Raw genomic sequence first — 16,811 nt, 5'->3', positions numbered from 1 at the left:
GAGTTCCAGGCTTGATTTTTGAGGCCCGGTAGCACCGAGTTATTTTTAATTATACGTGTCAATTTTAACATTTTTAGAATTTTGTTAGTTTAAGGAATTAAATTAAAAATTATTGAATTGGACTGAATAATTATGTATGGGTTCCGGGTTCGATATTTGTGGCCCGGTAGCACCAAGTTATCCTTAATTATTATGTGTGTCAATTTCAACATTTTTAGAATTTTGTTAGCTTAATAAATTAAATAACTAATTATGTTTAATATTGGACTGAATAATTATGAATGAGTTCCAGGCTCGATATTTGAGGCTCGGTAGCACCAATTTATCCTTAATTATTATGTGTGTCAATTTCAATATTTTTAGAATTTTGTTAGCTTAATAAATTAAATAATTAATTATGTTTAATATTTGACTGAATAATTATGTATGGGTTCCAGGCTCGATATTTGAGGCCCGGTACACCAAGTTATCCTTAATTATTATGTGTGTCAATTTCAACATTTTTAGAATTTTGTTAGCTTAATAAATTAATAATTAATTATATTTAATATTGGACTGAATAATTATGTATGGGTTCCAAGCTCGATATTTGAGGCCCGGTAGCACCAAGTTATCCTTAATTATTATGTATGTCAATTTCAACATTTTTAGAATTTTGTTAGCTTAATAAATTAAATAATTAATTATGATTAATATTGGAATGAATAATTATGTATGAGTTCCATGCTCGATATTTGAGGCCTCGTAGCACCAAGTTATCCTTAATTATTATGTGTGTCAATTTCAACATTTTTAGAATTTTGTTAGCTTAATAAATTAAATAATTAATTATGTTTAATATTGGAATGAATAATTATGTATGGGTTCTAGGCTCGATATTTGAGGTCTGGTAGCACCAAGTTATCCTTAATTATTATGTGTGTCAATTTCAATATTTTTAGAATTTTGTTAGCTTAATAAATTAAATAATTAATTATGTTTAATATTGGACTGAATAATTATGTATGGGTTCCAGGCTCGATATTTGAGGCCCGGTAGCACCAAGTTATCCTTAATTATTATGCGTGTCAATTTCAACATTTTTAGAATTTTGTTAGCTTAATAAATTAAATAATTAATTATGTTTAAAATTGGACTGAATAATTATGTATGGGTTCCAGGCTTGATTTTTTAGGTCCGGTAGCACCGAGTTATCCTTAATTATTATGCGTGTCAATTTCAACATTTTTAGAATTTTGTTAGTTTAAGGAATTAAATTAAAAATTATTGAATTGAACTGAATAATTATGTATGGGTTCCAGGCTCGATATTGGAGTTAATTTTACAACATATATTAATTTGTTACTTTTGTAATTTTATTGTTATAAATTAAATAATTAATTTTGTAAAGTGTAGTTGAATAGAGTTTGCAGTTACTACATACTTAAACTACATAGACTCTACGCCAAAGGTTCTACATTTTACTACGCTAAAAGACTCTATATTTTACTACGCTAAAAGGATCTATATTTTACTACACTAAAAGGGTCTATATTTCACTACACTAAAAGGCTCTATATTTTACTACGCTAAAAAGCTATTTATTTTACTACGCTAAAAGGTCACTATTACATATAAAAATAACTAACATAAAATACAAATATGAACAACAAACAAAATAAATAATATTAATTTTTTAACAATACAAATAATTTATCAAATTTTAACAATTTTTTGTACTAAAGCTAATAAATCAATCCGGGTATAAATAAGATACAAATTTAAAAACAAACATAACACAAATTAACATGGAAACACATTAAACAATACAAATATGCATGTACTATACGAGTTTCGACATAAACAAAATCGAAATACCTCGATTTAAGTTTTTTGAATTTGATTGAAATCGAATTTTTGCACCCGAAAGAAGGAATCCAAAGCTTGTCTTGTGTGTGAGACTTACACTCCTTGCTCTTTAGGTGACGGGTGGGGCCCAATTTTTTTATTATAACTTTGACGCGGGGGGGGGGGGGGACCAGCAGTGCTCGATTAATTTTTTAATGGGGGAGGGTTCTGTCGTTGTCCAAGGAAGAAGAAGATGCTTTATTTTATTAAAGCAATTCGCAGTATTATACTGCATTTTATCTAAACGCAGTATTATATTGCGTTTTATTTAAACGCAGTATAGTACTGCGAATTGCTTTAATAAAATATAGCTGGGCCCAAATTATAAGTAAAACGCAGTATAGTACTGCGAATTAGTAAAAAAAAAAAATTTAAAATAATACGCAGTACTATACTGCGTTTTACTTTAACGGCTAATTTTCTGTTAAAGTAAAACGCAATATAGTACTGCATTTTACCTAGTTATGTAACTTTTTTTTGTATTAGAAACGTGTTTTTTGTCCAAAAAAACATCAAAAAAGTTTCGGACTCAACCGGTATTACTAACCAGATCATGATTTGAGTTTAGCAAAAATATATATTCCTTTTAAATTTGTTGATTATATAGAGATTCGACCAAAGTACTGAGTGCCACCATAGTCACTCTTCCATATATTGTCATTGGTTTTGTGTATGAACAACGTATGTACTTGCTCATACATTACAGTTGTCGTCGCAAGTTTTGACCCAAAATTAAAATCAATTTATTGCAAATTACATGAGATGCATGCATAATACATTTTGTATAACACAATCCTACCTGGCTAGCTAGCTTTTAGTACTTGAATCGCAAAAGGATAACATACACTTTCTTTACCATCTTATGTGGCATTGTTTGCGAGGGTCAAATTATTTAAACATTGATTATTCAAGTTTTAATTTTTGGAGGATAAATACGGAGTATGAATTATAGTAATAATTAAATAATTATGAAAATCAAGGTCAAGATAGAACTTTCTCTAAATAATAACAATATCACATACAAGGAAATACACTAAAAAGGTGGAAATAGTTACGTTAACTAACTGAATTTCTTTATAATTTATGGCTAATTCGTTACTAATTAGGATTAAACTGTTATGAAACAATAAAAGAAGAAGAACAGTATTGCAGAGAAAAGTAGGGAGAGAGAATTCTTATTGATTTTGGAATGAATTACAATGGAATAGAACTCTCTATTTATAGGGAGAGGGTGACTTAGCAACCAAATAATGAACCCTAGAATCTCTCTAAATATAGACATTCATCATAAATATAATTCTATTTATAACACTCCCCCTTGAATATCTATTCAACAAATAATGTGTCTCGTTAAAACCTTAACTAAAATAAAACCCAATGGGAAAAAATTCTAGAGAAGGAAAAATAGTACACATATCTAATAATACGCCTTTTGATTGCCTCGTTAAAAACCTTGCAAGAAAAACCCAGTGGGACAAAACTTTGTAAGGGAAAAAGAGTACAACGCGTATTACTCTCCCTGATGAGAGCATCAATTCACATCCTTGAGCTTTCGAATCTCAATCTTGTGCACCATCTTCAGCCATATTAACTTCAATGAATTTGTTTCACCTTGAAATCATCATCCCTGATAGATGTATTGTCTTCATCTAATCTTGTTGGAATCGTCATTTCATTATCTTCACATAGGGGTAAAGACTCTTGCTATCATATTATCATGCTTATAGTTATAGCAAGATACTTTTGTGCACAAATTGCACTTAGGATATGGTACTTCAAAATCAAGAATTGTATATGCTTTAAGCGACTTAAATCCTTCATGGATTGTCATATAAGTTAAGTCATATAAGCCATATAATAGACTTTAGATGCATATCAAGTTTTTATGTCATGCTAGACATATAAGATATCGAAAACTGATTGCACATACCATTGACTTTATACTTTCAAGTATTTGAACAACATAGACAAAATTATATGTCTTTCATATGAAATCAATTCTACTTGAATTATGTCTCTTCCATTTGGCCAATACTTTTGTGTCTATATTCGATAGACTTAAGATCCTCATCTATACTTAGCGCTATGATAGATGTCGTCGACAAACATTTTATATCGGTTCCAATATTTTTTCATAAATACATAACATAGAAATCTCTTCATTCATATATTCAGGTACCTGAATCTCTCATGAGACTTTATAAAGTGTTATGTTATGTGATCTTCTAGGTCACTTGCCTCCTTTATTATGATCATTTTGATCATTTGCTCATCTTCTTAATCATGAGTTTATTTGAAATAGATTTGTCTATATGGTTTAAGCTTACCATAGACTTTGTCCTTCTAGGACTTAATATGAGCATTTGCAATGAGAATATAAATGCGTATGGCATGCTTTGAAATATATTGCAAACGAATTATCTTTTTATGAACTTGAAGTTCATATTATGATATTCGAGGATCTATTATATACAAATGATAATCCGTTCCTCGTAATTTTTTCTCAAGTGTTTATCATGTCTGCCCCTCATGTTAGAAAAACTAACTTGTTTCCTCAACTTTGAGAGCCCATCTTTGTGTGTCATGGTGCTAATCAAAATATACACCACACATCAATAATAATAAGGTGAAATTATTTGGTTCCTGATCCCGAACCACTTGTGAGGGGAAAATGTAATATACAAACTGATATAGGTAACTTTGTTCTCATAAGCAATAGTTTAGCTATTAAGTGGAGGCACTCAATAAATTATTTTGTTAAACCAACTGTGATGTAAACCAACTTATCAAGATAAACTTTTTTGAGTAGAAAATCTGGAAATTATGCTCGACATTAAATTATTGAGCAAGTTACCTCGCAAAACATCATATTGCGGGTTAATAATAATCGCACATGTAACCATCTCATAGATGCATCTTATGTGGTATACATGGCAAGTGAATGGGTCCATATTCACCTTTTATATTTCCAGCATTCATGGGATTCAATCCCAGTTTTAGTTGGTCTATTAATTAATGAGAACAAACAATATAAGAGAATTCGTTTAATATTTACCCATGTTGATTCTCTTTTATTTTTGCACATCATACTTAAATTAATATAGCTAAACCAATTATGCCAACTGAATAAATTATCAATATTGATAAACTTCAGATTTACACATGACATGTGCATTATCAATAAACACCAAGTTTATTATGATATGAGTTTTTAAATCAATAAACATCCACTTTATTGTGGCATTCTTTTATTTATGTAGTACAAATTGGAGAATAAAGGGGGTAGTTGTTCACATATATATTATCCCGCTACAAGTTGTAGTAATAGAAGATATTAAATCTTTCCTTTATTTATAGTCTCAATATAATCAACCGCTTTCGCGTGTACTTTGGAAACTGAATAAGTTTCTTTGAGATTTACTACAACATAATACCTTATTGGTAATCAATTGTGTTTCTCCAAAATAGTAATAATTGGCTCTTCCAGAGCTCTCAATTAATTTGGTACTACCACATATTCATCAATATCCATATGGTGAATATCTCTTTTAAAGAGAAAGTTATACTATTATGGTTATGGTCAAAATTATATGCAAGATCTGTTTCTTGCATTACCGTTGTCTTTTAATAATTACCTTGCCAAAATATTTTAGCGTACAATAAGTATGTGATTAACGACCATTTATGCCATAATAATGACATTATTTTCTTATTTCCTCTCAAACCTCCCTCTAGAGGTGAGTGTGATATATTCACTACCACTAGCACGTTCATATACTTCCAACAATGAATATGTATTCATAAATTAGATGTTGTCACATTCACATCATGAATGGACAATAATCATCTATATGTGCTTTATAATCTCATGTTAAATCGATGTCAAATATTACTTTCACAGAGTGAAGGATAATTTTGAGAATCCTTATTGTTTTCATTACCACAATGATGACGATTATAATTTAGTCTATTGTCACGTCCACATCCATTGATACATTCATAGTAATACTTTTATCTTCTTTCAGACTTATCACATACTGCTATCACATTCTCTAAAGGGAATGAGAATGGAGTAAATTCAGTGGGACGAGTTTTCAATTCTTTGTCCACAATCATACATGAATTTGGTCATGGCAAGGCATAGAAATTTTACCACTTTGGGTGGTTATAATTTCTTTCAAACTCCATTAGAGTTACAATCACAATTTATCGTTTTTGCTTGTATTTAAAATCAAATTATAGAATGTCAAGAATTTGAAAGAGAAAAGTAAAATACTTACCTTAATCCTGAATTTAATCATGAAGGAAGTTCATGGAACAATTGACAATCATTATGCTCAATCCCAAAGCTTCTACTCAATAGGTTAGAGTCGCGTGCTAATAATGTGTTATGAAACAATAAAAGAAGAAGAGTACTGCAGAGAAAAGTAGGGAGAGAGAATTCTTATTAATTTTGGGATGAATTACAATGGAATAGAACCTTCTATTTATAGGGAAAGGGTTCTTTTACCACTAAGTAATGAACCCTGGAATCTCTCTAAATATAGACATTCACCATAAATATAATTCTATTTATAACATAAACATATTTTTCTGCTTAGTTATCGAATCATCAGTCGTTAATTCCGATTTTATATATTATAATAATATATTTTCTTGTAGTATATATATTGTATATTATGTATATATTGTAGCATAATATATTTTCTTGTAGTATATTATATTGTATCTTATGTATATATATTCTCTTATATATTTTCTTGTAGTATATATATTGTATATTATGTATATATTGTAGCATAATATATTGTCTTGTAGTATATATATTGTATCTTATGTATATATATTCTCTTATATATTTTCTTGTAGTATATATATTGTATATTATGTATATATTGTAGCTTATAAACAATTCTAAGTATAGACAAAGAAATATTGCGAAAAGAAGCTCATGGGTAGAAGCAATAAATTTTATTACCAAAAAATGGCATATCTTTCTTAGTCATCCTTCCCCCAATGGAATGAGCACAACAAGGTACTAATACCACCATTAGAAGGAAAAAAAACTAAGGAAGATGTGCCAAAATACAAGTTACATATTATTCTATGTATTATCTCTAACAAATCTCATAAATCCTTCAAGGTTCGGAGGAGGTTGCGTTGGTGGTGGTGGAAAAGAAGCTTGTTCATCACCACTTCCGGGCGAAGCCGAATCCTCCGCAAGTTCCGCTATCATTTCTTCATAAGCTTCATCTATCGCCGGTTGTGCTTCTGCAATTCCAAAGTTTCTTCTTTCCGAGCGGATCCAATCTCTAAACAATACTGATTTTTCCAAGCTATCCCTCATAGACGCTCTATGATCACCTATTTGCAGTCTTGCTTGACTGAAAGCGCTCTCTGATGCAACAGTTGAAGCTTGAATTGATAAAATATCCCGAGCCATCCTTGCAAGAACAGGAAAATGTTTTTCCCTTGCCTTCCACCATTCCAAAAGATCAAAAGAGCCGTCTGGATTCTCCTTTTCAAGTCCCTGAGACAAATAAACTTGAAGCTCATTTAGATGTGAAGTTTCATCATAATTTTCACCTTGAGACCCCCTGAACTCCGTCCAAGATTTAAGAGCTTTTAAGCCCGCAACTCTTTTAGAGGATTGTGAGCTAGACGAAGTAGGGGTTGGAATAGTTGGCCTAGCATGCTCTAAGGCAAGTTGATAAGCATTATAAACTGTTTGAGCGTTAATCTTAATTGAAGCTTTTGCATCTGCAAGTGTCGCAATTTCCTCATTTGAAAGATCTAAAGCCTTATAAATATTTGAATACCAAAAATGAGGACCTCCCAATTTCATTGTAGGATTTAGCATTGCAGCAAGACCATAAATAGGAGGGATAGGAAAAAAATATTTTTTAAACTTTTGTTTCATTTCATTTATAGCAAGTTCATAAATATCCCCACCCTCACTAAATTCAACAAACAAATCAGATAGTGCTGCAATATAAACTAAACAGTTTGAAATAGTAGGATAATATTGCCCAGAAAATGCATTTGTAGCAATTTGAAAATGTTCTAAAAAATCTAAAAGAATTTTAACATTAGTCCAATCTTGAGTGGTAAGCATTTCATCATCATCCTCACCACCTACCCGAGAATTAAACGTTGCATTAATTGGGTTTCTATATTCATATGCTACTACTAAACTTTCGTACATACAATTCCATCTAGTCGGGCAAGGTTTAGGAACCTTTCTTTCTCTAAGGCCATATTCATCACATTTTTTAAAATACTCTCTAAGTCTACTTCTACGGTTTGAATAAAAAAGCCAATTAAGAGCCATTCTAACCTTTTCAATTTCTATGTTTAATATTCGCATACCATCACCGACAATTAAATGATAAATATGACAAATACATCTAACATGGAAAATATTAGTAAATGCAGGATTTAGTGTTGTTGTAAGCATGCCTATAGCACTGGTGTTACTAGAAGCATTATCCATTGAAATTGCCATTATTTTATCGCTAAAGCAAAAATATCTACAAATATCTGCAACAGTGTTAGCTATAAACTTACCTGTGTGACGCGAATTAATTATTCTATATGCAATTATGCGTTTTTGCATTATCCATTCCTCATCTATCCAATGACTTGTAACAGTTAGGTAATCACAATCATTACCACTTCTACCAATATCAGTAGTAATAGAAATCCGATTAGGTATATGAGTAAATAAATACCGCAAATATTGTTCATATTCATGTTTGAATTTATAAATATCACTCTTAACTGTTGCGCGAGGCCAACCTTTATAAGTAGGATTAAACACTCTTCTAATATAATGAACCCAATTAGGATTAGAAGCAAAAGTATAAGGTAAGCACATAACAGTAATCATCTTTGCTAATTCTTCACGATCTCTATTTGGATCGTAATATAAAATACCTCCGGTGACAGTGTTAATTCCTGGTTGAACTAGATTTGAACCTGTACTAGGGTTAACCGCAGAATCTACACTTGTCCCCTCTAGCTGCGCTTTCATTTGAAAAAATCTAGCCTTATCTCTAGGGTGTGTTTTTATGTGCCTAGTCAAACTACCTGTGCCGCTACGGTCTCCAGTATATTTATGCGACATTAATTTCCCACAAGTTTTACACTTAGCCTTATTTTTTTCTCTTACTTGAGTAAAAAAATTCCAAACTAATGATGTTTCTAGGCGTTTAGCAGGTTCTCTATTAAAAGTAGGAGTTTCTACAGGTGGGTCGACCGGTGCATCACTTGGGTTATTAAGAGGACTAGTAGGTGTATCATCTAAATCCGGTGCTTGGGTTTCATCATCATCCTCATTTTCCTCATTATTTTCTAAGATGGTTTCATTAGGATAAAGAGCATTCATAATTTCATCATCTAATCTATCACCTGGTGCAACATTATGATAAAATTCACTATCGGTAAATTGAAAACAAGGGTGATCACTATCAAGAATTACGGAAGGAGGAGGACGTCTAGGTTGGCGACTACTTTCAACTTGCTTATCTTTTCTAGGTCGGGGAGCCGGGGGAAGGGTAGTTGGTTGGCCACTACTTTCACCGGTTTTATCTTTTCCTTTACCAAACATTTTTTTCAAAGTAAATGCCATATTAATTATAATTATGCAAACTAAACCACACAAAAATATATTCTAAAAACGTAAGAGTTGAAACGAGTTTACCGGATTGCCGAACAACTTCTTGAAAATTGAAAATCGTTGAACACTTGAAAACTTCAATTCAACAACTTCACAATTTTTCACAAAATTTCAACAATAAATTAAGTAATTGTAGTAGAGAGATTGAGAGAGATTGAGAGATATTGATGAATTGGTGAATAAAAATGAAAGAATGAGGGGTATTTATAGTTGAGAAATGGGGAAAAGTGTAATTATATAAGTTTGGGGGCCAAATGGCCATTTTTTAAAATTAAAAACGGTCATATTTTCAGCCCAAACGGCTAGATTTTAAATATGGCCGTTGGAGAATTTTAATTTTTTATTTATTTTTTTTTTTTAAAAATAGCCGTTGGGCCCGCCAGGCCCGCCAGGACCGGCCCAGGCCCGCCTGCCGGTCCCGGGCTAAACGGTCCCGGGCTCGTGGGCTCAATCTTGAAGACCAGCCCGTGACGGGCTCAGGAGGCCCACCAAGACCGGCCCACCAGGCCCGTTAGGACCGCGGCCCCGGTCCGATTCAGGCCCGGCCCACCGAGCAGCCGTAGGTACGTGTTTGAATTTGAAATCAATTTGTGTTCCAAGTTAAAAATTCTTTCTCAATTATGACTTATCCACCGGTTAAAATAAAAAGGCAAAAAAAACAAAAGGAAATAGACGGGAAAACGGCTTCAGCTATTGACAAGTATGTAGATATAAATATCTACGAGTTTCCACATCACAATAGCTGCTATCTAGAGTACAAATAGAAAGTATACTCCATGTCAAAAAAGTATTTCTTACCAATCCTAGGAGATCTATTACATTCTAGAATTGTGTGTAATATTAGTCAAGGACAAATACATAAAACACGTGTTTAATTTTGGGTAAGTTTGTTACAGAGGGTTACAACTTAGGTGTCTTTTCTAGATGGATGTCTAACCATAAAGCAAGTTCCTAGCTAAGGCAGGCACCACGTCATAAATAAGTTCCATGCCGTCAACCTAAACTTATTTATTGATAAAAATATTATTTTCTATTTTCACGGTGGAAAATTGAGAGAATATAAGCAGTATTCTTGGTGGAGTAGTAGTGCTATTTTATTAAACTTTCTTAAGTGAAGGCTTTATAGTTGTGTGAAAAAAGGGTAGCCGGTGCATATGCAAGACAAGAGTCTACGTACACTTGCCCTTTATTTCTGCAATAGTCTATTTTTATAGCTCGAACTCACGACTTTTTGGTCACATAGCAACAACTTTACTAGTTACATCAATGCTTTCCTTCAAATCTACAAATTTTATTAACAATATAAAAAGAAATTTATATGTCAGTATGTATATATTTCATACATACTAGTATGTATATATTTCACTCAGTGGCGGATTCACATGATGGTAAACGGGTTCAACTGAACTCGCTTAATCAAAATATAATATTGTGCATATGTATAAATTATGATTAAAATTGCATAAATTTATTACAAATATTTTTTTGAACTCACTTGATAAATATATTTTACAACTAATGTTATGTACTTCTAAGATTGAACATGCTTGCACAAAATCTTGAATCCGCCACTTATTTCACTCCTGCAGTATGTATACTTCACTCATGCAGTATGTATTAATGCTCATTCACGCCCTTTACAAAAAAAAAAAAAAAATCCCATTTATTAATCACTCCGCATCTCCAAAGTAAATAAAATATTTTGAGGCTTTAATTGGCAAGCACGCATATTTGATTACGTATTTGCTGAAGTAATAAGTCTCGAAAAATATTTTCTTTTTTGCTTTCTTAATTTCCTTCCAAGTCATATGGTGAATTTGGTGATAACTACTGATTACACGCTCCACTATTTCGTTTTTGACCTGAAAAAGTCAATGAAAAAGCTGAGTCGTTGCTTTACCATATCAACCTCTTGGCTCTTACCACTGCACTTTCTTTGACCGACTTCACTAATACTCCTTTATTACAACTCATGTCCAGACGTGTAAATCCCCCTTAATTCTTCCTTAACCTAATGGAATTAGGAAAAATATTAGTATATACTATTCTTTATCCATATAACTAGTTAACTACGTGTATATTATAATAATACATATCATTAACCTGTACAACTCCTTCACCGCCATTCCTTACGCAACTTCCAACTCCCCCACACAACCCCTATATATATACTTCTCCTCAGTCCTTCACTCTCTCACTCAAACTCCTTTCATTACTTTCCTCTTGCTTTAGCCTTTAGTTAATTACCCTCTTTTTCCCTCGAATTTGATAACTAAAGAGAATATTATGACTCTTGAAGCTTTGAAGTCACCTACGGCGGCAACGCCGACTCTACCACCACGCTATGAAGATGATGATGAAATTCATAATTTGGATTCTTGGGCTAAAGGAAAACGATCAAAACGGCCCCGTATTGATGCCCCACCGACTGAAGAAGAGTATTTAGCCCTCTGTCTCATCATGCTCGCTCGCAGCGGAACCGGAACCGGAACCGGTTTAACTGATGCTACTACTTCCCAACAACCTGCCGATAAAAAAATCGCCGAGTTGCCGCCGGTTCATAAGAAAGAGGTGGCAACAGAGCAAGCAGAGCAATCTTACAAGTGTAGCGTGTGTGACAAGGCTTTTTCTTCTTATCAAGCACTCGGTGGGCATAAAGCAAGTCACCGTAAAACTACTACTACTGCTACCGCCGCCTCTGATGATAACAATCCTTCAACTTCAACTTCCACTGGCGCCGTTAATATCTCTGCTCTTAATCCAACTGGTCGTTCACACGTCTGTTCTATTTGCCACAAGGCTTTTCCTACTGGCCAAGCTTTGGGTGGGCACAAGCGCCGCCACTATGAAGGCAAACTCGGTGGTAACAGCCGCGACTTAGGCGGCGGCGGCGGCGGTCATAGTGGAAGCGTCTTGACTACTTCAGACGGCGGCGCGTCGACTCACACGCTACGTGACTTTGACCTGAACATGCCTGCTTCGCCGGAATTGCAACTGGGTCTGAGTATTGATTGTGGACGGAAAAGTCAACTGTTGCCGATGGACCAAGAGGTGGAAAGTCCTATGCCTGCAAAGAAACCGCGTTTATTGTTTTCGTTGGGTTGAAACTTCTTTAGGGGAATTGAATTGATTGTGTTTTTAGCCAAATTAGTAAATTGGTTCATGTGATTTTATTTTTAGGAAAAGGAATTATTGATTGTTTTACCCGTTTATTCTTAGGGTGGTATTATGTACAGGGAGTAGGTCATTCATTGGTTTTACACTTTCTTAATTATATATTCTTTTTTTTTACACATACATTTATTTATCTCTATTTATTATGAATTCATTCATTCATTCTTCTACTCAATCATTTAAATTGTTAATTAACAAATTTTTGCGATATAATAATTGAGGGCCTTTCTGTATGTAAGGTGGAAATTCAAAGGACGGTTGGATAGTAGTGGCGGTGCATGCTATAGCACGAGCCAGAATATTTCTATTTGAGTGGTGAATAAGAAGCTGTCCATGTGGGTTTATTTCTAATTTCACGTTCTAGTCATTATTATTACAAGTAAAATAGTTAGTGAAATAAAAAACATGCAAAATAGTTGGTCTTGCCTCTAATGTTTTGTCCATCTCAATTTATTTTCATGACCAATTTTAGCACGCAACGAATATATGGTGCATTGGAGTGTTTCTGACCAGGAGTTAATAGTTTCATAATTAATTAAGTATAATACATTGTTTTTTTGAGTGTATATAATTTGAGTTGAAAGTAATGATTTAGTTAAATATGCAGAACGTGTACTTGATTTATCTCTGTTTCGAACAAACAAAACCAAAAGTTGGCCAGTAAATTGCGGAGGTAAAATTGCTGAAAGGAATAGTGAAAATTAATGAAAGCCTTTTCCCATTGAAATTTGGATTGAGCATGGATATGATCTAAGTGTGAAATATAACAAGGAATGCAACGTGTAGAGTACGTGCAGCGTCAATGTGGTTTAGTAATACTATATATTCTTGAGCACCACATTACGCGGATTGGAATTCTTTGAATTATTTTAAGGAGTAGAAATTGTACAAGTCATCCCTTTCAGTTGATAGAATATTACGAATGATATATAGATGAGACTGTTTTGTAAGTTTGAGTTGTCAACAAATTCTAAACTTGGAAACCTTCCTGCTTTTTCCTAATTCATATCAAGAATTGTATAACAAAGTTGAGAATTGGGGGGTGTTTGCCCTTTGCCTGCCAGGCAAGACTCGTGATGCTTCTTTGCTGTATTACGGCGTTTACACCTTGGGGATTAAGTAATCTCAGTAGGTGTCTTTACGTTACAGCCTCGCCGGATGCACATATTCTGGCGGTGGATGCTCACGCACTCACATCTGTTTGAATACAGAATAATTCAATAAATATATGATTTATGATTGCACATAAACTGCTTTATTACTATTATGATTAATTAAAAATGTATTACCACATCATTTAATTACATAATCATGATAGGTTTATATGATCTCGTGTGAATATAAGGTACAAGTAAGTATTTTCTTAATGATACTTTCAAGGGAAGAGATACACTTTGAAAGAGGCGCCCCATCGTTTAGTTGGAAAAGATTACAAATATGTGTATGTGGCACATTTTTCTTTTTTAGTTATTTCGAAAGAATAATATCATGCACTTTACATAAATTTTTAGAAAAAAATAATAATTTTAACCTCCTATATTATCATTAATAATATTTATTTTTTGGTTAAAAGGTAAAAGTTTTATACACCGCCTTCTCATTGGATCTCACAAAAATAACCAAAATCAAATCCATCTAAGTACCTATGCTACATATTATTACTGAATTTCTCATCTTAGGAAGGGTATAAATCCAGTTGCTTCCTATAGAGAAAGAGGATCCCTACTAACATTGGAAAACTATGTAATCATCCAACATTTATTCCCATTTACATTGCCTATGTCCAACAATATGCAACTGCTTATGTCAAAATTGTCTCTACTTGTATGTTGAAATCTTCTACTGTTCACCTCTTCTTCCCACTGACCTACATGTTTGCTAATGCAAAACCAGTTTAATTTAAAAAAAAAAACTCTTTAATTTTTTGAATTTTATCAAAGGAATATAATATTTTTATTTTTTTAAAACAACTAAAATAAATAAATATTAGCAATTTGGAATAAGAAATATAATCTTAAACCTTTGTAGCTTAAATTCACATACAAGCTAAGTTGTGACTGTATTGGGAAAAAACTGAATTTATATTAAAAATGATGTGGCATGACACGTGGATTAGTTGAATGGTCAAAGAACAGCAATTGACTAAGAGGCACGGTGAAAACACGGTGAAAACAGCCACGGGAAGAAGAATTTAAATAGGCACGAGACGATGTATAGATACGAGTCTCGTACCAATTTAAATTATTTACAGTCAACGGATTAGAAGGCATTAAAAGCAAGGATCAGATGACAGAAAGGAGTCCAAATTCATTATTAAATGTCTGATACGTTATAAAGTTGGTATTTAATAGGAATGATTGTATAACGGCTTATTTAATGTCATTTATTGCTCATGATTATGTCATTAAAACTGATGCTTTATTCCTTTACCTAGAATGATCTATAAAAGGAAGAAGTATCATCATTTGTAAGGACACGATATACTATTGAGAATACACTGAAATACTTATCTATTTACCCTCTACCATTGTTCTCAAAAGTATTTTATTTTTTGTCTCCTGATTATCAGTAACCCGAATTTTTCTACGAGAATTCAGAAAAGCCCAACTCACTTCTATGTTAAAATTTTCCTCTAGAAGTCCATATTCCTTTTCCCACATAGCAAGATCGTTTTTTAAAATTTGATTTTCAGCTAAATGGGAATCAAGGGAAGCTTCAAGAGAAGCATGAGAACTCTTCAAGGCTTGAATCTCGACAGAAGAAGTCTGTAAGTCAGCCTGAGCTTGAGTTAAGTTTTGCACTAACTCTCCTGCATATTCTTCCTTTTTAGCCAAAAGTGCCTTCAGCTCTCTAACTTCTTCACTAGCTCTGGATAATTGTTCTGATAAAGAGCATTCCAAAAGCTCTTTATCTCTTTTCAATTGGCTTGAAGAAGCTTTGACTGTTGCCAGCTCAGAAGTTAAACCACGGTTTTGCTGCTCTAGGAGGTTTTTATTTTCTTGCAACTCTTCTATAGTCCCTTGAGCATTTTCGAACTGTTCCTTCCAGTTGGTTGCTTCAAGTTGGGCTCCCCTAGCAATTTCCTCAGCCTCGTGGACAAACTTCTCAGACTCACGAGCTTTTCTTTCCAGTGAGGAAATTCTTCTCATTAATTCTGTGCTAATAAGGTTAGCCTACAGAGGTAAGTCATGGAAATGAGAAATTGAAGATAATTTAAAAAAAAAAAAGAGAAAAAAAAACTTGTTGGTTGAAATACCTTCAAAGTAGAATGAACTACGTCGTTCATCAAAGTTAAGCAGCTATGGCTCTCCATCTTCTTCTTCTCGATATCTCCAATAAGAGGTTCGAGCCAAACATCGGCTCTGCCGGTTTTCCTCAGGAGGCTATGATTGGCAGGAACCTCCAAAGTAACACTTCTCATTGTTATATTTCCGCTGCTAGAACCTGTCTCTGTATGATGAACAGAGGGAAGAGGAGCAGCGGAAGGAATGGAGGGGAAAGATGTAGAAACCAACACCGGAGCAGAAGCAGGTGCGGTTGAAGCAGCCAAGGGAATAGATATAGGAGCAGTAGAAATTGGCAAACAAACGGAAGTTGTTAAAGCTGGTAAAGAAACACTTACGGCTGGCAGAGGAATGGAGGGAATAGGAACAAATGAGGAAAGAGAAGCTTCATCAAAAACAGGTCCGAGCTCGCCACTCCCGAAGCCACTGTCAAAAAGGTGCTAAATTGATTCATTATTATATCTTGGTTCGGCGTCATCATCAGATTGAATCAAAACAGGCTCGGTGGCGGAGGTACGAGCAGGAGTGTTTTCAATTTCATCATCAATGATTATTCGTCTCCTGGTCCTTGGCCTGGTAATTAGGGAGGTACCCTCCTCTTCTTCTTCAGAACCTTCCTTTGTAGCTTTTCTTTTAGGCAGCAAGGCTCGAGCCTTATCTAAATCCAGAGCAGCATTCGCAGACATGCGAATGGCCATAGCTACTTCAGCTGTCACTCCTCTAATACCAAATCCTGATTAAAGAATGGATATACATGATTAAAGTTGAGGAAAAAGTGCTTAACATGT

At 33.6% G+C, this 16,811-nt stretch overlaps 1 protein-coding gene across 1 annotated transcript; it reads left to right on the top strand.

Moving 5' to 3' along the window:
* Positions 1-11,750: 11,750 nt before the first annotated feature.
* On the top strand, positions 11,751-12,862 carry LOC104222475 (zinc finger protein ZAT10-like). Its single transcript, XM_009773704.2, has one exon. It carries the CDS (start codon positions 11,852-11,854, stop codon positions 12,668-12,670), a length of 819 nt encoding a protein of 272 aa, XP_009772006.1. The 5' UTR covers positions 11,751-11,851; the 3' UTR covers positions 12,671-12,862.
* The last annotated feature ends 3,949 nt before the right edge of the window (positions 12,863-16,811 follow it).

The sequence above is a fragment of the Nicotiana sylvestris genome, chromosome 1 (genome assembly GCF_000393655.2).
Source record: "Nicotiana sylvestris chromosome 1, ASM39365v2, whole genome shotgun sequence".
In the NCBI taxonomy this organism is placed as follows: domain Eukaryota; kingdom Viridiplantae; phylum Streptophyta; class Magnoliopsida; order Solanales; family Solanaceae; genus Nicotiana; species Nicotiana sylvestris.
The sequence above is the reverse complement of the archived record's forward strand: the minus strand, read 5'-3'. Positions and strand labels throughout refer to the sequence as shown.